The 23365-nt window shown below is 37.1% G+C and overlaps 1 protein-coding gene across 1 annotated transcript in view; it reads right to left on the bottom strand.

The window, feature by feature from the left end:
• Positions 1-23365, bottom strand: part of WWC2 (WW and C2 domain containing 2) — a 538330-nt gene that overhangs the window by 161417 nt on the left and 353548 nt on the right. The window contains 2 exon segments of the mRNA XM_053700248.1: positions 17332-17909; positions 20685-20774. Coding sequence (XP_053556223.1) covers positions 17332-17909; positions 20685-20774 — 668 coding nt within the window.

Raw genomic sequence — 23365 nt, 5'->3', positions numbered from 1 at the left:
CGATTATAGAATTTTTAAGAATATTCGTTCGTATCAACATTCAGATTTATAATTCGAATTTCGGTAATAACATTCGTTCTACCATTTGAATTCGGAAATTTACACATTCGCCCATCCCTAGCCCACATGAACTAGCAGTCTCCTGTTGTAAAAAGCAAATAAAAAAGCATGTGATTAAGAGGATGCCTTTAGAGCTTTTGAAACAGGCAGAAATTTAGAGGTTTAAATGTTATAAAGTATATTAATCTAACAATGTTGGTTGTGCAAAGCTAGGAAATTGGTAGTAAAGGCGTTATCGATTTAAACAATAACAATTTTTGTGTAGACTGTCCCTTTAAGTTCCCAAGGGGGGCTTATTTAGCCCTTTAAAGGGCAGTTATAGTGCAAATTATTCCAAATTGTTATAGCGTATTAATTTTAGCACTAGCAATCCTATAGGTCTATGTCCTTAAAGGGATAGGAAAATCAAAATTAAACTTGCATGATTCAGATAGTGTATGATTTTATTACACTTTTATAATCACTTTGAAGCTTATTTCCAAACTTAATTTGTATCTTGGTTCCCATTGTTGAAAAAGAATATGTACATAGGCTCCCATTGTTGAAAAAGAATATGTACATATCCTATACTACTGGGAGCTAATTGGTGATTGGCGGCTAAACATTTGTGTCTTGTCTTTGGCTCAACAGCTATTTTCAGCTAGCTCCCACTAGTGCATTGCTTATCTGGAGCTGACTTTAACTATGCTTATATAAATCAATAATGCAATAATAAAATAGATCATTTTCTTTTTGCACTTTATATTTTATTAAGCCATGCAATGAGGTGAAAACATAGTTTTTGAAGTACCACTTGGAAGGCACAGATAACTGCTGATCCCCAGCAGAAACTGCCATTAAGCCAATCAGCACAAACTGCTGGTAAGCCAATCAGAGGAAACTGCCAGTAAGCCAATCAGTGGAAACTGCCAGTAAGCCAATCAGGGGAAACTGCCAGTAAGCCAAACAGCACAAATTGCTGGTAAGCCAATCAGCAGCGGCAGCAAGCACACTGTAATATATTCTATGAATAATTAATTTAGATGGCTTACTTATGTTAATAAAGCAGAATGACTAATTATTTAGTCCATTATGTACAAATTGCATACCTCCCAACATTTCAAAATTCAAAAGAGGGACACCCCCAAACCACCCCCCCCCCCCCGGCAAAAAAATTGAAATGCGGTGGGCGGGGCCTTAAAAAAATCATAAGACCAAAGTAATATAAATAAAATTCTAAATAAAGTCATATTTTAATACACTTAGGCAGCAAATCAAACACAGGCTCAAACCACTGGTATGGCTATGTGAGCTATGTATTTAATTAGACTTTGCAAAGACATTGCTAAATATTTTTATATTAATTGGACATTTAATAATAAATTCTTTAAAACTGCTCTCTGCATTCCCCATTAATATTCTAGATTCTGGCCTTTAAAGTCAGCAAAAATGCACAGTAGCACACTACATAGCATACACTTACACATGCAGATACACACACACTACATAGCATACACTTATACATGCAAATACACACACCCTACATAGCATACACTTATACATGCAGATACACACACACACTACATAGCATACACTTATACATGCATATACACACACACTACATAGCATACACTTACACATGCAGATACACACACACTACATAGCATACACTTATACATGCAGATACACACACACTACATAGCATACACTTATACATGCAGATACACACACTACATAGAATACACTTACACATGCAGATACACACACACTACATAGCATGCACTTATACAGGCAGATACACAGACACTACATAGTATACACTTATACATGCAGATACACATACACACTACATAGCTTACATTTATACATACACACACTACATAGCATAAACTTATACATACAGATACACACACACAGTTATGGATACAGATAGACACACACACTACATCATATATGGGTATCTGTAATTCATTGTATGGGGTGCTGGGGTTGGCAAGCACATTAGCTGGCAGTCTGCGGCTGCCACTGTTCGTTACACTGGTGTTAGCACTGCTCATTGTATAAAACTGAAGGCATGCTAGTATTATCACCAGGGATTAGACATCATCACTACCAGAGGTAGGTTAGAGAGGTCACCATTAGCCGTGGTCAGAGTATATACAGCCTTCTTACTCCTGCTTAACCCATACACCATTCCTTTTCCACAGGGATCTAACAGGTATCTAACCCTGTGAGAGCAATGCCAGCTGCTTCTGAGTATGGGCCCAATAGAATTTTTTTTTTTTTTTTTTAATGCTTGGGGAAAATCGGGACAGATGGCTAGCAACCGGGACAGGGGGACAGACCCCTAAAATCGGGACTGTCCCACGAAAATCGGGACAGTTGGGGGGTATGAAATTGGAAGCTGCATAGAAAAGTGCAGCATTAAATTTGAGTGAGAAGCATTTTGTAATGAATTAAGGCAGCTTTACATCAGAAAAAAACAAGGACCTTATCTAACCATTAAACAAACATGCATTGTGCTTTACACATGAGAATTCTGAGAATCATGTCTCTACACTGCAAAAAACCTTCTCATCTTTGTAACTAACCGCACACTACTAGTAAGTATGAAACACACACACACATATATATATATATATATATATATATATATACATATATATATATATATATATATATATATATATATATATATATATATATATATATATATATATATATACTCTAACGGTACTATACTAGTAAGTATAAAACACAAACACATATATATATATATATATATATATATATATATATATATATATATATATATATATATATACTAACCATACACTACTAGTAAGTATAAAACACATACATTTTATACAGTGGGGCAAAAAAGTATTTAGTCAGCCACCAATTGTGCATGTTCTCCCACTTAAGAAGATGAGAGAGGCCTGTAATTTTCATCATAGGTATACCTCAACTATGAGAGACAAAATGTGGAAACAAATCCAGACAATCACATTGTCTCATTTGGAAAGAATTTATTTGCATATTATGTTGGAAAATAAGTATTTGGTCACCTACAAACAAGCAAGATTTCTGGCTCTCACAGACCTGTATCTTCTTCTTTAAGAGGCTCCTCTGTCCTCCACTCATTACCTGTATTAATGGCACCTGTTTGAACTTGTTATCAGTATAAAAGACACCTGTTCACAACCTCAAACAGTCAGACTCCAAACTCCACTATGGTGAAGACCAAAGAGCTGTCGAAGGACACCAGAAACAAAATTGTAGACCTGCACCAGGCTGGGAAGACTGAATCTGCAATAGGCAAGCAGCTTGGTGTAAAGAAATCAACTGTGGGAGCAATAATTAGAAAATGGAAGACATACAAGATCACTGATAATCTCCCTTGATCTGGGGCTCCACGCAAGATCTCACCCTGTGGGGTCAAAATGATCACAAGAACGGTGAGCAAACATCCCAGAACCACACGGGGGGACCTAGTGAATGACCTGCAGAGAGCTGGGACCAACGTAACAAAGGCTACCATCAGTAACACACTACGCCACCAGGGACTCAGATCCTGCAGTGCCAGACGTGTCCCCCTGCTTAAGCCATTACATGTCCGGGCCTAGAGAGCATTTGGATTATCCAGAAGTGGATTGGGAGAATGTCATATGGTCAGATAAAACCAAAGTAGAACTGTTTAGTAGAAACACAACTCGTCGTGTTTGGAGGAGAGAGAATACTGAGTTGCAACCAAAGAACACCATACCTACTGTGAAACATGGGGGTGGCAACATCATGCTTTGGAGCTGTTTCTCTGCAAAGGGAACAGGACGACTGATCCGTGTACATGAAAGAATGAATGGGGCCATGTATCGTGAGATTTTGAGTGCAAACCTCTTTCCATCAGCAAGGGAATTGAAGATGAAACGTGGCTGGGTCTTTCAGCATGACAATGATCCCAAACACACTTTTCAAGGTCCTGGAGTGGCCTAGCCAGTCTCCAGATCTCAACCCCATAGAAAACCTTTGGAGGGAGTTGAAAGTCCGTGTTGCCCAGCGACAGCCCCAAAACATCACTGCTCTAGAGGAGATCTGCATGCAGGAATGGGCCAACATACCAGCAACAGTGTGTGACAACCTTGTGAAGACTTACAGAAAATGTTTGACCTCTGTCATTGCCAACAAAGGATATATAACAAAGTATTGAGATGAACTTTTGATATTGACCAAAACATAATTTATGTAAGAACTTACCTGATAAATTCATTTCTTTCATATTAGCAAGAGTCCATGAGCTAGTGACGTATGGGATATACATTTCTACCAGGAGGGGCAAAGTTTTCCAAACCTCAAAATGCCTATAAATACACCCCTCACCACACCCACAATTCAGTTTAACGAATAGCCAAGAAGTGGGGTGATAAGAAAGGAGCGAAAGCATCAAAAATAAGGAATTGGAATAATTGTGCTTTATACAAAAAAATCATAACCACCACAAAAAGGGTGGGTCTCATGGACTCTTGCTAATATGAAAGAAATGAATTTATCAGGTAAGTTCTTACATAAATTATGTTTTCTTTCATGTAATTAGCAAGAGTCCATGAGCTAGTGACGTATGGGATAGCAGATACCCAAGATGTGGAACTTCCACGCAAGAGTCACTAGAGAGGGAGGAATAAAATAAAGACAGCCAATTCCGCTGAAAGAATAATCCACAACCCAAATCAAAAGTTTTAATCTAAATAAAGAAAAAAACTGAAATCATAAGCAGAAGAATCAAACTGATAAACAACTGTAGCCTTAGACACTAGAGGGCGCTAAAATAATCAGTGAATCTAACATGAATCTAACATAAATGAATGGATGAAAGACCAGCTGCACCTCTCAATACCAATAAAATGGATAAAAAGAATAAAAATATACGTGTGATAGACACACAAGAGGGCGCTATGACAACTAAGTAATAAAAAACAAAAAATAATTAATAATGTAGACAATGACAAGCAATGTATACGAATGGTTATGAACGGATCATGGACTCTCACCATACAGACGATGCAACAATTAATATTCTGTTCCAAAAGAATGTGTAATGTCCATATATATAATGTCCAAATGATGTAAGCAACACCAGTTGCTGCCGATGGTGCTGTACTGTCCTCCTGTGAATGCCCTCTTAGTTCCTAAGTGACCGGAGGCAGATCTATAGGGTTTGGAGGGGAAACAGAAGCGACAAATGTGTGTATCCAGTGTGATATAAACCCCCCTGTACAAGTATACTATGCCCAGGGTACTCACACTTTGACTTAGCACACCAATGTGCTGGTAGGCGCAGACTGGCTATCAGAGCAAGCCAGCTAGCTCTCTCCGGTGCACTCTCTCGCTGTGGTAATCGTCAAAGTCTGAGCCGCAGACTTTGACGATTACCACAGCGAGAGAGTGCACCGGAGAGAGCTAGCTGGCTTGCTCTGATAGCCAGTCTGCGCCTACCAGCACATTGGTGTGCTAAGTCAAAGTGTGAGTACCCTGGGCATAGTATACTTGTACAGGGGGGTTTATATCACACTGGATACACACATTTGTCGCTTCTGTTTCCCCTCCAAACCCTATAGATCTGCCTCCGGTCACTTAGGAACTAAGAGGGCATTCACAGGAGGACAGTACAGCACCATCGGCAGCAACTGGTGTTGCTTACATCATTTGGACATTATATATATGGACATTACACATTCTTTTGGAACAGAATATTAATTGTTGCATCGTCTGTATGGTGAGAGTCCATGATCCGTTCATAACCATTCGTATACATTGCTTGTCATTGTCTACATTATTAATTATTTTTTGTTTTTTATTACTTAGTTGTCATAGCGCCCTCTTGTGTGTCTATCACACGTATATTAGAATCAAACTGAAACAGCTGCCTGAAGTACTTTTCTACCAAAAACTGCTTCAGAAGAAGAGAAAACATCAAAATGGTAGAATTTAGTAAAAGTATGCAAAGAAGACCAAGTTGCTGCTTTGCAAATCTGATCAACAGAAGCTTCATTCCTAAAAGACCAGGAAGTAGAAACTGACCTAGTAGAATGAGCCGTAATCCTTTGAGGCGGGGACTTACCCGACTCCACATAAGCAAGATGATTCAAAGACTTTAACCAAGACGCCAAAGAAATGGCAGAAGCTTTCTGACCTTTCCTGGAACCAGAAAAGATAACAAATAGACTAGAAGTCTTTCTAAAAACTTTAGTAGCTTCAACATAATATTTCAAAGCTCTTACTACATCCAAAGAATGTAAAGATCTCTCCTTTGAATTCTTAGGATCAGGGCACAATGAAGGGACAACAATTTCTCTACTAATGTTGTTAGAATTCACAACCTTAGGTAAAAATTGAAATGAAGTCCGCAACACCGCCTTATCCTGATGAAAAATCAGAAAAGGAGATTCACAAGAAAGAGCAGATAACTCAGAAACTCTTCTAGCAGAAGAGATGGCCAAAAGGAACAAAACTTTCCAAGAAAGTAATTTAATATCCAGAGAATGCATAGGTTCAAACGGAGGAGCCTGTAAAGCCCTCAGAACCAAATTAAGACTCCAAGGAGGAGAGATTGACTTAATGACAGGTTTGATACGAACCAAAGCCTGTACAAAACAATGAATATCAGGAAGATTAGCAATATTTCTGTGAAAAAGAACAGAAAGAGCAGAGATTTGTCCTTTCAAGGAACTTGCAGACAAACCTTTATCCAAACCATCCTGAAGAAACTGTAAAATTCTAGGAATTCTAAAAGAATGCCAGGAGAATTTATGAGAAGAACACCAAGAAATGTAAGTCTTCCAGACTCAATAATAAATCTTCCTAGACACAGATTTACGAGCCTGTAACATAGTATTAATCACTGAGTCAGAGAAATCTCTATGACTAAGAATCAAGCGTTCAATTTCCATACCTTCAAATTTAATGATTTGAGATCCTGATGGAAAAATGGGCCTTGAGATAGAAGGTCTGGTCTTAACGGAAGTGTCCAAGGTTGGCAACTGGCCATCCGAATGAGATCCGCATACCTAAACCTGTGAGGCCATGCTGGAGCCACCAGCAGTACAAACGAACGTTCCATTAGAATTTTGGAAATCACTTTTGGAATAAGAACTAGAGGCGGAAAGATATAGGCAGGATGATAATTCCAAAGAAGTGACAACGCGTCCACTGCTTCCGCCTGAGGATCCCTGGATCTGGACAGATACCTGGGAAGTTTCTTGTTTAGATGAGAGGCCATCAGATCTATTTCTGGAAGTCCCCAGATTTGAACAATCTGAAGAAATACCTCTGGGTGAAGAGACCATTCGCCCGGATGTAACGCCTGGCGACTGAGATAATCCGCTTCCCAATTGTCTACACCATACAAGTATCCGAGATACTTCTTTCATAGCCTGAGGACTGTGAGTCCCACCCTGATGATTGACATACGCCACGGTTGTGACATTGTCTGTCTGAAAACAAATAAACGATTCTCTCTTCAGAAGAGGCCAGAACTGAAGAGCTCTGAAAATCGCACGGAGTTCCAAAATGTTGATTGGTAATTTCGCCTCCTGAAATTCCCAAACCCCCTGCGCTGTCAGAGATCCCCATACAGCTCCCCAACCTGAAAGACTCGCATCTGTTGAGATCACAGTCCAGGTTGGACGAACAAAAGAAGCCCCTTGAATTAGACGATGGTGATTCAACCACCAAGTCAGAGAAGATCGAACATTGGGATTTAAGGATATTAATTGTGATATCTTTGTATAATCCCTGCACCATTGGTTCAGCATACAAAGCTGGAGTGGTCTCATGTGAAAATGAGCAAAGGGGATCGCGTCCGATGCAGCAGTCATGAGACCTAGAATTTCCATGCACAAAGCTACCGAAGGGAATGACTGAGACTGAAGGTTTCGACAAGCTGAAAACAACTTCAGACGTCTCTTTTCTGTTAGAGATAAAGTCATGGACACTGAATCTATTTGAAAACCCAAAAAGGTTACCTTTGTTTGAGGAATCAAGGAACTCTTTGGTAAATTGATCCTCCAACCATGTCTTGGAAGAAACAACACAAGTTGATTCGTATGAGATTCTGCAGAATGTAAAGACTGAGCAAGAACCAAGATATCGTCCAAATAAGGAAAAACCGCAATACCCTGTTCTCTGATGACAGAGAGAAGGGCACCGAGAACATTTGAAAAGATCCTTGGAGCTGTTGCTAGGCCAAACGGAAGGGCAACAAACTGGTAATGCTTGTCTAGAAAAGAGAATCTCAGGAACTGATAGTGATCTGGATGAATTGGAATATGAAGATATGCATCCTGTAAGTCTATTGTAGACATATAATCCCCTTGCTAAACAAAAGGCAGAATAGTCCTTATAGTCACCATTTTGAATGTTGGTATCCTTACATAACGATTCAATATTTTTAGATCCAGAACTGGTCTGAAGGAATTCTTCTTCTTTGGTACAACAAATAGATTTGAGTAAAACCCTAGACCCCGTTCCAGAACTGGAACTGGGACAATTACCCCAGCCAACTCTAGGTCTGAAACACATTTCAGAAATGCCTGAGCCTTCACTGGGTTTACTGGAATGTGAGAGAGAAAAAATCTTCTCACAGGTGGCCTTACCTTGAAACCTATTCTGTACCCTTGTGAAACAATGTTCTGAATCCAAAGACTGTGAATCGAATTGCTTTGAAAAATCGTAACCTGCCCCCTACCAGCTGTGCTGGAATGAGGGCCGCACCTTCATGCGGATTTAGGAGCTGGTTTTGACTTTCTAAAAGGCTTGGATTTATTCCAGACTGGAGAAGGTTTCCAAACAGAAACCGTTCCTTTAGGGGAAGGGTCAGGCTTCTGTTCTTTATTCTGACGAAAGGAACGAAAACAATTAGCAGCCCTGTATTTACCTTTAGATTTTTTGTCCTGAGGCAAAAAGGTTCCTTTCCCCCCAGTAACAGTTGAAATAATAGAATCCAACTGTGAACCAAATAATTTATTACCTTGGAAAGAAAGAGAAAGCAAAGTTGACTTAGAGGTCATATCTGCATTCCAAGATTTAAGCCATAAAGCTCTTCTAGCTAAAATAGCTAAAGACATATACCTGACATCAATTCTAATGATATCAAAAATGGCATCACAAATAAAGTTATTAGCATGTTGAAGAAGTTTAACAATGCTATAAGCATTATGATCTGACACTTGTTGCGCTAAAGCCTCCAACCAGAAAGTTGAAGCTGCAGCAACATCAGCCAAAGAAATAGCAGGTCTAAGAAGATTACCTGAACATAAATAAGCTCTCCTTAGAAAGGATTCAATCTTCCTATCTAAAGGATCCTTAAAGGAAGTACTATCCGCCGTAGGAATAGTAGTACGTTTAGCAAGAGTAGAAATAGCCCCATCAACTTTAGGGATTTTATGCCAAAATTCTAATCTATCAGATGGCACAGGGTACAATTTCTTAAACCTTTGAGAAGGAGTAAATGAAGTACCCAGACTATTCCATTCCCTAGAAATTACTTCTGAAATAGCATCAGGAACTGGAAAAACTTCAGGAATAACTACATGAGGTTTGAAAACCGAATTTAAACGCTTAGTAGATCTAGTATCAAGAGGACTAGACTCCTCCATATCTAATGCAATTAACACTTCTTTAAGTAAAGAATGAATAAACTCCATCTAAATAAATATGAAGATTTATCAGTGTCAATAGCTGAAGCAGAATCTTCTGCACCAGATAGATCCTCATCAGAAACAGATAAGTCAGAATGATGACGGTCACTTAAATTAAAAATTCATCTGAAATATGAGAAGTTTTAAAAGACCTTTTACGCTTACTGGAAGGAGGAATAACAGACAGAGCCTTCCTAATAGATTTAGAAACAAATTCTTTTACATTAACAGGGACATCCTGAACATTAGATGTTGAAGGAACAACAACAGGTAATGGATTATTACTAATGGAAACACAATCTGCATTAGAAAGTTTATCATGACAGTTATCACAAACAACAGCCGGAGGAACAGTTACCAAAAGTTTACAACAGATGCACTTAACTTTGGTAGAACCAGCATCAGGCAGCGTCTTTCCAGAAGTAGATTCTGATCCAGGGTCATGTTGAGACATCTTGCAATATGTAATAGAAAAAACAACATATAAAGCAAAATGATCAAATTCCTTAAATGACAGTTTCAGGAATGGGAAAAAATGCCAAATGAACAAGCCTCTAGCAACCAGAAGCAATGAAAAATGAGACTAAAATAATGTGAAAAAAAGGTGGAGACAAGAATGACGCCCACATTTTTTGGCGCCAAAAATGACGCCCACATTACTGGCGCCAAAAATGACGCCCACATTATTGGCGCCAAGTACAATGCCTATATTTTTTGGCGCCAAGTATGACGCCACATCCTGTGACGCCGAAAAAATGACGCCCACAATTTTGGCGCAAAAAAACGTCTGAACGTCAAAAAATGACGCAACCATACCAAACTTCCGGCGTCAATTAGGGCGCCGGAAATGACAAAATTTTTGCGCCAAAAAAGTCTGCGCCAAGAATGACGCAATAAATTGAAGCATTTTCAGCCCCCGCGAGCCTAACAGCCCACAGGGAAAAAAAGTCAATTGAAAAAAATTATTTTAAGGTAAGAAAAAAATATTCCATATGCATTATCCCAAATAATGAAACTGACTGTCTGAAAATAAGGAATACTGATTATCCTGAATCATAGCAAATATAAGTTTAAACACATATATTTAGAACTTTACATATAAAGTGCCCAACCATAGCTTAGAGTGTCATAATAAAATAAGACTTACTTACCCTAAGACACTCATCTACATATAGTAGACAGCCAAACCAGTACTGAAACGAGAATCAGTAGAGGTAATGGTATATAAGAGTATATCGTCGATCTGAAAAGGGAGGTAGGAGAAGAAATCTCTACGACCGATAACAGAGAACCTATGAAATAGATCCCGTAGAAGAAGACCATTGAATTCAAATAGGCAATACTCTCTTCACATCCCTCTGACATTCACTGCACTCTGAGAGGAAAACCGGGCTCCCGCCTGCTGCGAAGCGCATATCAACGTAGAATCTAGCACAAACTTACTTCACCACCTCCATGGGAGGCAAAGTTTGTAAAACTGAATTGTGGGTGTGGTGAGGGGTGTATTTATAGGCATTTTGAGGTTTGGGAAACTTTGCCCTCCTGGTAGGAATGTATATCCCATACGTCACTAGCTCATGGACTCTTGCTAATTACATGAAAGAAATACTTATTTTCCACCATAATTTGCAAATAAATTCTTTCCAAATCAGACAATGTGATTGTCTGGATTTGTTTCCACATTTTGTCTCTCATAGTTGAGGTATACCTATGATGAAAATTACAGGCCTCTCTCATCTTCTTAAGTGGGAGAACTTGCACAATTGGTGACTGACTAAATACTTTTTTGCCCCACTGTATATATATATATATATATATATATATATATATATATATATATATATATATATATATATATATATATATATATATATATATATATATATATATATATATATATACTCTAACGGTACTATACTAGTAAGTATAAAACACAAACACATATATATACTAACCGTACTATACTAGTATGTATAAAACACACACACATATATATATATATATACTAACCGTACACTACTAGTAAGTATAAAACACACACACACACATATATATATATACTAACCGTACACTACTAGTAAGTATAAAACACACACACATATATATATATTAACCGTACACTGCTAGTAAGTATAAAACACACACACACATATATATACTAACCGTACACTACTAGTAAGTATAAAACACACACACACATATATATATATATATATATATATATATATATATATATATATATATATATATATATATACTAACCGTACACTACTAGTAAGTATAAAACACACACACACAAACATATATATATATATATATATATATATATATATATATATATATATATACTAACCGTACACTACTAGTAAGTATAAAACACACACACACACACATATATATATACTAACCGTACACTACTAGTAAGTATAAAACACATACATATATATATATACACAAACCGTACACTACTAGTAAGTATAAAACACATACATATATATATATATATATATATATATATATATATACTAACCGTACACTACCAGTAAGTATAAAACACATACATATATATACTAACCGTACACTACTAGTAAGTATAAAACACACACACACATATATATACATACAAAAAGAAAATACCAATGGCACCACCTATAGGAATTCTGGTCTGCCGTAATACATTTAAAAAAAAAAAAAATTGTAAAAAGAATACACTAGTAGCACTCTAGACTTCTATTCTTTCTAAATATCGTGTTAATATGGGTAGTGTTTCATGTACCTTTCATTCACAGACATGAATTAAAACATAACAACTGTTATTGTATTATTTAAAAAGGGGTGAATTTTTAAAAGCAACACCCCAGAACTATGTATACAATGATCTTCCGCTTTTGCAACAATATAATTATGGCTATCGGATAGCTTGGTGCCTAAATACTATTTCACATTATGTATTGTGACACTGTAAGTCCTTAGATTCAACCATCAAGGGCCCTATCCGATATGCAGCATCGCCCGCAAAAGCCGGCAATGCCGGTTTTTGCGCGGGTTTGGTATCCTATATACAGAGCCGCATATAAATGCGGCACGTATATTTCACTCGTCGGACGTAGTTTTTTTTTCCCCCATAGACTAACATATAAAACCTGCGCAATTTGGTATCCAATATCCAGCGCAAGGCCTTACGTGGCGAAAATGGAGAAAACGTACTCCATTTTCACTTCCCCATAAAAAGCAGCCGTAGCAGACCTTGCGCTGAGTATGGGAGCACCGTAACTCCCTAAAATGCCTACAAAAAAAAACCTAACACCTAACGCATGAGCAATGTCTATCTACCTGTCAACCGCAATCCCCCACCGCAATACCTAATAAAGTGTTTAACCCCTAAACCGCCACTCCCGGACCCCGCCGCCACTAAATAAAGTGTTTAACCCCTAAACCGCCGCTCCCGGACCCCGCTGCCACCTAAATTAAATTTATTAACCCCTAATCTGACCCCCCTACACCGCCGCCACCTACATTAAATGTATTACCCCCTAATCTGACCCCCCTACACCGCCGCCACCTACATTAAATGCATTACCCCCTAATCTGACCCCCCTACACCGCCGCCACCTACATTAAATGTATTACCCCCTAATCTGAACCCCCTACACCGCCACCACCTACATTAAATGTATTACCCCCTAATCTGACCCCCCCTACACCGCCGCCACCTACATTAAATGTATTACCCCTAAACCTAAGTCTAACCCTAACACCCCCTAACTTAATTATTATTTAAATAAATCTAAATAATATTAATATTATTAACTAAATTATTTCTATTTAAAACTAAATACTTACCTATAAATAAACCCTAAGATAGCTACAATATGATAATTATTAAATTAAATCAACCAATCAGATTTTTCCTACCTTAATTCCGATTGGCTGATAGAATCCTATCAGCCAATCGGAATTCGAGGGACGCCATCTTGGATGATGTCATTTAAAGGAACCTTCATTCTTCGTTAGGACTTCGATTGAAGAGGATGGCTCCGCGTCGGCTGGGTAGAAGATGTCTCCGCTCCACAAGGATGAAGATAGAAGATGCCGCCTGAATGAAGCCTTCTGCCCGGATAGGATGAAGACTTCTGCCCCATCGGATGACCAGTGGTGCCCGGCTGGGTGAAGACGGCTCAAGGTAGGGTGATCTTCAATGGGGTAGTGTTAGGTTTTTTTAAGGGGGGGATCGGGTGGGTTTTAGAGTAGGGGTGTGTGGGTGGTGGGTTGTAATGTTGGGGGGGTATTGTATTTCTTTTTTTTACAGGTAAAAGAGCTGATTACTTTGGGGCAATGCCCCGCAAAAGGCCCTTTTAAGGGCTATTTGTAATTTAGTTTAGGATAGGGAATTTTATTATTTTGGGGGGCTTTTTTATTTTATTAGGGGGCTTAGATTAGGTGTAATTAGATTAAACTTCTTGTAATATTTTTTTATTTTTTGTAATTTAGTGTTTATTTTTTTTGTAATATAGTTTAGTTTATTTAATTGTATTTTTTTTTAGATAATTGTAGTTAATTTATTTAATTAATTTATTGATAGTGTAGTGTTAGGTGTATTTGTAATTTAGGTTAGGATTTATTTTACAGGTAATTTTGTAATTATTTTAACTAGGTGGCTATTAAATAGTTAATAACTATTTAATAGCTTTTGTACCTAGCTAAAATAAATACAAACTTGCCTGTAAAATAAATATAAATCCTAAAATAGCTACAATGTAATTATTAATTATATTGTAGCTATCTTAGGGTTTATTTTATAGGTAAGTATTTTGTTTTAAATAGGAATAATTTAGTTAATAATATTAATATTATTTAGATTTATTTAAATAATAATTAAGTTAGGGGGTGTTAGGGTTAGACTTAGGTTTAGAGGTTAATATATTTAATGTAGGTGGCGGCGGTGTAGGGGGGTCAGATTAGAGGTTAATACATTTAATGTAGGTGGCGGCGGTGTAGGGGGGGTCAGATTAGAGGTTAATATATTTAATGTAGGTGGCGGCAGTGTAGGGGGTCAGATTAGGGGTTACTATATTTAATGTAGGTGGCGGCGGTGTAGGGGGGTCAGATTAGGGGTTAATACATTTAATGTAGGTGGAGGCGGGGTCCGGGAGCGGCGGTTTAGGGGTTAATACATATAATGTAGGTGGCGGTGGGCTCCATAAGCGGCGGTTTAGGGGTTAATACTAGGATAGGTTTATTGCGGTGTGGGGGGTTGTCGGTCTAGGGGTTAATACATTTATTATTAGGAGTGAGAGGGGGATTGCGGATATAGAGGTATACGTGTCTGGCTTATTTTTGGGAGGCATGTTAGACAGTTACGGGAGATTTAATACTTTAGTTAGTTTTTTTCGGCGCAGGCAGTTTCTAAAGTGCCGTAAGTCACTGGCGACTCCAGAAATTTGTAGTTACGCTCATTTCTGGACATCGCTAGTTTGTCCGACTTACGGCACTTTAGCAACTGCCGGCGGGGTATATGCAATACCCCGATGTGCGAGGTGAAACTACATGCGGCGCGGGTTCCCTCGCTTGCGCCGAAAACTATGCCGTATATCGGATCGCGCCCCAATTTATATAGTGGTTGTCGATATAGTGTATACTGTAGATAAATATGGTAAAATAATGGTTTGTGTGTTATGCATTTAGCTTAACCACAATTTTTACATATAATAATCACTAGATTTATAGTTAGCAATCCTTCAGTTATCAGTTATAATAAATTTAAGATGTTGTAATTCTTAAAAATTAAACAACTAGCAACTATGTTGCAGCATGGTGTGTCGTTAGAAATTTGTGTATGAATTAATACTCACAAACGTGGCAGCACTTTCTTGTGCTGATAGATGCAGACTGGAGTCTCACAGCGCTTCAGCTCGCTGTTTAAGTTCAATGATTGCGCAATCATAAGAAAAAAGGGATACAATGTGTCAATCACACTGCTCCCTCTTTCCTCAAACTGACATAGACAGCTCCAGAAAGAAAAAGTTTCTCAACAGAATTTGCTGCTAAAACACTGTGGGGGTAGATTTACCAAGTGCTGTAGCGAATCATGTCTGACCCACATTACTAAACGCTGTCAGCATTTAACATTACACAAACTCTTCTAGTGAAATGCTGGTGCAATGCCGCCCCCTGCTCAGTGGCGCTGGGGTGTCAATCATCCTGATCGTATCTGGATGATTGCAGTCCGCCACAAGTTAAAGAGCAGCGGTCTTACGACTGCTGCTTCTTAAAGGGACAGTATACACTCATTTTCATATAACTGCATGTAATAGACACTACTATAAAGAATAAGATGCACAGATACTGATATAAAAATCCAGTATAAAACTGTTTAAAAACTTACTTAGAAGCTGTCAGTTTGGCTCTGTTGAAAAGGTAGCTGGAAAGCCCACTGCAAGTGGCAAATAAGACACTCCCCTCCCTCCCCCTTCTTTTGCATATGAAAAGACCCTTTACACAAACAGGAGCAAGCTGGAGAAGGTAGCTGACGGTATTCACATAAAACTTTGGGGCTTGGTTAGGAGTCTGAAAATCAGAGCAATGTTATTTAAAAATAAGCAAAACTATACATTTATTTAAAAAAAAAAAAAACTTTATGGGCTATATAAATAGATCATCTACAAAACATTTATGCAAAGAAAAAATGAGTGTATAATGTCCCTTGAACTTACCTTTCCGCGAGCCAGAAACGATGGGCGTAGAAAGCAGCTGCTTATTAAATCTACCCCTATTTATCTAACATTGCAGCATTCACGTTTTTGAAGGCATAATAATGTTTTTGGTGTTGTGTATTCAAGGATTCATGGAACTACAGTTTAAAGAGATATGAAACCCCAAAGTTTCTTTCATGATTCAGATAGATCATACAATTTTAAACATTTTTCTTCTTATATGATATTTGCTTCAATCTGTTGGTATCATTTGTTAAAGGATCTGTAGTACATTACTGGGAGCAAGCTGAACACATCAGGTGAGCCAATGAGAAGAGTCATATGTGCAGCCGCCAATTAGCAGCTAGATCCCAGCAGTGCATTGCTGTTCCTGAGCCTACCTAGGTATGTTTTTCAACAAAAGATACAAAAGTACAAAGCAAATTAGATAATATAAGTACATTGGAATGCTATTAAAAAATGTATGCTCTGTCTGAAACATGGGTTTAAATTTGACTTTACTGTCCCTGTAAAGGGATATTGTACTGTAAAATGTTCTCCCCTTTATTGTATTCCCAATGATCCTTTTTACCTGCTGAAGTGTATTAAATTGTTTACAAATAGTTCCCTCACATTTATTTTGACATTTGAAGCAGCCACTTTTGCTGTATCTACACCAATGCTGAAAATTTCAGTAATGCCGTATTGAATATAGATACTCTGTAAACAAGAGGCAGCAGCAGAAAACAGCATCCCAGTGGGGTTGTAAGAGACAGACACTCCAGTCCATTTGCAAACATGTTCCTGTAGTTGCTCTCAAATACAATGAACTATTATCAGCTGCTTGCCTGAGTACACTGTCCTTTTAATCAAACACTTTAATGCTATGAACTGTCATTCTACCTTACCTGCATTTCCTTGTGGTCTGTCATTTTCCACTAATCTTTTTCCCACGGCGACAGCTGAAGGTGCTCCTGTAACAGTACTCAACACATGTGAGTTTTCACAGAGGCTCAGTTCTGCAAAGGTACTAGGAAGGTCACAGCTATCAAAGTCTGTGGAGAGAGAGTCCTGAGTAGACAAGGAAAAAGCTCCTTCCAACACTAGTGGGGAGCCTGGTGGGGACAAAGATGAGAGGGAAGATCTAGAGGAAAACGAGGTCACAGATTTAGGTTTAGCTTCTTGTAGGTCCTGTGGTGCACAAGGAGAGTTGGTATAGTCTGTTCTGTCATGGCAATGGACCACTTCATTTTCATGGATTGTTGTGATAGGTCCAGATGGAATGTAGCCACTTTTCTCTTGCAGAAGGAAGTCCAGTTTGTACTGATAGTCTAAGTCTGTTACAGGATCTCCTTGACTGTAGTACAGATCAGTTGAGCTAAGGGAATTGAGAGACCCCCGACTAGATGTGTTCAGGGACCCTCGACTTGAAGCCAAAGAGCCGATACTGCTTCCTGATGACACTGATAATGTGCTGGCTGACAGACTGCAATATAAACACACAAATCACATGACTGCATCAGGGACACATTTTAGTTATTTTCTTAAACATCTGTTTATAGTGGCAGCATAAATAGACAACAAACTAAATAGCCTCCACAATAATGATCGGTAAAAAAACAAATCAACCTGTTAGCTTTGGAAACATTTTTTCTGCCTAAAAAAAACAAAAAAAACATTAACATTTCTTTCATGATTCAGATAGAAGTAAATTAGAACGTTGCTTAAAATGGCATGCTCTATTAAATGTAGCCACCAATCAGCAAGCACTACCCAGGGTGCTAAACCAAAAATGGGACAGCTCCAAAGCTTACATTCTTGCTTTTCAAATAAAGATACCAAGAGAACAAAGAAAATTTGATAATAGGAATAAATTAGAATGTTGCTTAAAATTGCAGGAAAGAAAAAAAAATGGGTTTAGTATCCCTTTAAGTAAAATCTGTTTAAACTGAAACTAATACAGCAGTGTCATTTATGTATTGAATACTAATGCCCATTGGCTGAAAATGACATTTCTCACATCTAAAAAGTGCCTTATAAGTAAAGTAAAGGGATATGAAATACATGTGTTTACAAGATTTTTTTATTGTCTTGCAATAAATTAACATTTCAGCAGAAAATGAAAACTTTCTGAATGCATTAACATCTTGTTCGCTGCTTCAATGGCCAAACTCTCCCATCTGCCCTCTGACATAGTCTAGAGTGTTTTCAAGGGCTGTGTCTCTGGATTCTTCTCATTTAGTGAAGAACTTATATGATAATATATACAGTATCTAGGATGACAATTTACACTAGTCCATGAGTCCAAGGTTAATACGAACTACAGTAGATGACTATGAAATTAGATCTCTCTCTTTCTCTCTCTCTCTCTCTCTCTCTCTCTCTCTCTCTCTCTCTCTCTCTATATATATATATATATATATATATATATATATATATATATATATATATATATATATATATCATTAGGGTAGAGACTTCTTTTCCTGGCAAGAATGATTTTTTATTCCTACAGTTATATTTTAGGAGTCTATCTAATCTATCACCCTTTCTAGGCAACATCTTACAACATATGCACTAAGCTCACTGAATTGCACATGGGGTTGAAAGATGTAAATCTTCCCTTTCTGTAATTATTATAGTGATCGGGGAAGCTTGCAGAACACTGCCGCGATATTGCTCTTTCCAACAGTGCCCGATACTGAAAGGAAAACGTTGAGATAAAATGCCTCCTATTGACAAAGCCCTTGTGATCATTTAGGCTGTAACGAAGAAGCTTGTCAAATGTAATTAGCTGCTCAAACATTATCTACATGTTTGTTTTGCTGTAAAATATGAAGTCTTGAGAGCAGACCATTATTATCCTAGCACAGTGCAATTCCTAGCACACTATATAATAAGATAGTTATATTTGTGTATTAACAGAGAGGCCTCAACAAAGGGTGGTCAAATATTTTATTAGAAGGGTTAATATTAAGTGGAGTTATATATTAACAGGGATATTAAACAGTAAAAACCTGCTAGACATAACTATGTACCCAAAGCAAAGATTAGCCATAGAAAATGATGTAGATGCATATTTACAATTATATTAGTTGTTTAAATATTAAAAGTATAGGCGTAAAGGTTTAGTTTCTTTAAATGACTTTAGTTTCTATAAAATAATGGGCGCCGCTATGCTTGAACTAGTTTATATTTGTTATTTTATAGACACTCAGTGGAATTTAGAAAAATAACAATTTTCAGAGTTGTATAACAGGAAAAGCAAACACAACAAATAATGAAAGTATATGGCAAAACGTTTTAATTACACATAAACATTTTATATCATAATCTCATACTGTTTAATATCCCTTTAAGGTGGTACGGAAGTTGATTACAGTTTGTTTTTTTTAAATAACGCTCTTTTTTTAAAATACATTTTGTTTATACTTTAGTGGCATGTACCTATTCAATATCAGAGCCATGGCCATTGTCCTTATAAGCTGTTCACTGATCAGTATTGCACAAGCATATCTTTAATTAAACCTTTTTTTATGCACACATATTTTTAATGTGTTCAATTGCTGCTCTTTTAGGGTTAAATATCCGCTTTAACTGTTAAACTGATAATTCACTAGATTTATTATCCATAAGCCACAGTTCTCCATATATAGTGCGGCAAGGCTACTGCATTTTCCAGCAGTTAGGTGTCATAGAATAAACCCACAACAAAATAACATCTGAATTTAGATGCACTTGCATCTTTAATAGGATCAGTTCTGCACTTTACTTGTATTTATTTATTTTGCCCCTTTTTATGCAATTCAGATTTTCTAATTCTTAGAACAGAAAATGCACATTGCAGGCCTCTCAGGGCTTACTCTGTTACATATCATAGAAGTGTGGGTAATTTAGTTTTGTCCTCGTTTCTGGTACGGCAGGCGTAACCCTGATGTATATATTTCACTAACTGGCTTTAACAGATATCAAACGCAAAGCAATTCAATTTATGCAAACATAATGACTGTGGCTAGCCACATTGTCTGCAAATTGAAAAACAATTACAGCAAATAGGATGCTAATTTGTTTTAATGATGAGTAGACTTGCCTGATATGTTATTCTATAGCAAGGCAAAAAGAAATATATATTTTTTTGATAACCAAGCTCTTAGCACAATAATGAATGTTGTAATGAAAGTTTGGTCTGCAAATATTCCCCTATAAGAAATTTGACTTGAGGCATATCATATTAAACCCATATTTATGCCAGTGAAATTACCTTTTAAGTTGTGAATGCAAATATGTGGCCAATTTTGTAGCTTCTTCCAGTCTCTTCACCAGTTCCTTTTTCTTTTCTTGGAGCTTCAACCTGAAATAAACGAGGTCTATTAATTTCTATGCATTCATCTTTCCCAACCATATTGGTTAATATATCAGCAAATAAGACACACATTAATATAATGCAGATCATTTTTAAAAGAAAAACAGCCCGTAAACCGCTAAAAATTATCTATTTGGAACACAACATAAGAAATGTTAAATGCCTGTGATTTAGTTAATAAAAAAGGAAGTCATATGCCAACAAATACTACATTTATTTGCATAATGAAGTATAACATTTTCTCAGGATTATCAGGACATCTATTTCCCAAATAGATATTGCACACAAATACATAACAAGAATACAATATAAGACAACAAAAAAAGAGCTAAACCCTAATTAAGTGGATAAGAACAAGAAGGTCTATTTAGTGCGTTGAGATTCTAAAATGAAGTCTTAAAGGGACACTGAAACCAATTTTTTTTTCTTTCGTGATTCAGATAGAGCATGACATTTTGAGCAACTTTCTAATTTACTCCTATTATCAAATTTTCTTCATTCTCTTGGTATCTTTATTTGAAATGGAAGAATGTAAGTTTAGATGCCGGCCCATTTTTGGTGAACAACCTGGGTTGTTCTTACTGATTGGTGGATAAATTCATCCACCAATAAAAAAAAAAGTGCTGTCCAGAGTCTGAACCAAAAAAAACCCAAAAAAACTTAGATGCCTTCTTTTTCAAATAAAGATAGCAAGAGAACAAAGAAAAATTGATGATAGGAGTAAATTAGAAAGTTGCTTAAAATTGCATGCTCTATCTGAATCACAAGAGAAAAAAATTGGGTTTATTGTTCCTTTAAAACCATCAGGATAACCTGAATGTCTGTATGATAGTGGCAAATCCATAAATATTACAATTAAAAAGGGAACTATATATAAGTAAATCTTGTAATGGTGGCACTTAAGCACATGGATGCGCATACACAGGTTTAGTCTAGACAGGGGTGAGAAAGTATTGTCAGGGTAACCCTGGCACATGGACAGCCTGAATATGCTTTTACCAAGGGTCTCTGAGGCGGCTCTTTATCATGGGCTGAAAGTGGCTACAGAATATTTTCTAAGAACTGTTTGACATCCTCTTTCCGAATAGCATTTGCATGGATCCTCTTGCACATGTCCAGCTTGAGAGAAGTACGAATGGGGGTACTATAAGCGCCTACTATGTACCTGTAGCCCAGGAAAGGTGCGTCTAGCAGGCACCTAAAATTGCAATGGATAGAGGAAAAAGCCCAGGCGCCAACTATACGAAGGCAAGGTAAATCTGTATGTTGTTAGATGCTTTAATATATCCAGAAAAGTGTACACAGTGCAGTAAAATAAAAGCACAGTACAATAAAAACAGTACAATAAAAAACAAGTTACAATAAAAACAATTGAACCAATTTTCATGGATCCATGATGGTTTTACAATAAAAGCAAGATTACACAGATAAATACAAAGATAAAATCAAGAGTATGTGGGAAAAATAGAGCCTCCTGAAAATTAGAGCCTTCTTAGAATTACTCAGGATAATATATGAATTACTCAGGATAATATAAGAACCTACTACTATGTGTGATACTCCTAGTGTGGAGGAATAGATGACTAAAGCTAGTGATCCCCAAGGTGTAAAAGGACTATGCTGATCCTAAAGGTATATATGCTTAGTAGATCCAAGTGTGTGTAAGACAATGACAGATTATGTCAATAGAATTGTATATCAGTTATATCAGATATTCATATCCATATTTTCTGATATACAATTCTATTGACATAATCTGTCATTGTCTTACACACACTTGGATCTACTAAGCATATATACCTTTAGGATCAGCATAGTCCTTTTACACCTTGGGGATCACTAGCTTTAGTCATCTATTCCTCCACACTAGGAGTATCACACATAGTAGTAGGTTCTTATATTATCCTGAGTAATTCTAAGAAGGCTCTAATTTTCAGGAGGCTCTATTTTTCCCACATACTCTTGATTTTATCTTTGTATTTATCTGTGTAATCTTGCTTTTATTGTAAAACCATCATGGATCCATGAAAATTGGTTCAATTGTTTTTATTGTAACTTGTTTTTTATTGTACTGTTTTTATTGTACTGTGCTTTTATTTTATTTTCACTGTGTATTTTACTGCACTGTGTACACTTTTCTGGATATATTAAAGCATCTAACAACATACAGCTTGAGAGAAGGGCAGATTCTCTGTGTTGACATGGAGTGAAATCATCTTGCTGACCCTCACATGAGAAGACTTACTCAATGCTCTAAAAAAGGGAGTTGAACTTGAAAACCCCATCAAGTGGTGAGCTGCCTCACATAGACTGTAATGAAGCTCTGTAGATGTTGAATTTTGAAGGAGAGAGAATGCAATAGGGAGCATCCTGCACAGATTGCAATATTTACTTTTGATGCAAATACAAATGACACTATTTTCAGCCAAATGTACCTTGCATTTACATCTAGTTAACATGCCTTTTTCTAGCAGTGCAATATGTGCATTGCCTATTTTGAGACAAACTCTCCAGGTTAGCTTTTGCATGATTAAACAGTGAGACCTTCAGCTGCAACATGCTATGAGTATACAATGAAA

Source organism: Bombina bombina, chromosome 2 (genome assembly GCF_027579735.1).
Source record: "Bombina bombina isolate aBomBom1 chromosome 2, aBomBom1.pri, whole genome shotgun sequence".
Taxonomy (NCBI): domain Eukaryota; kingdom Metazoa; phylum Chordata; class Amphibia; order Anura; family Bombinatoridae; genus Bombina; species Bombina bombina.
This window is presented reverse-complemented; position numbering and strand designations above follow the sequence as displayed.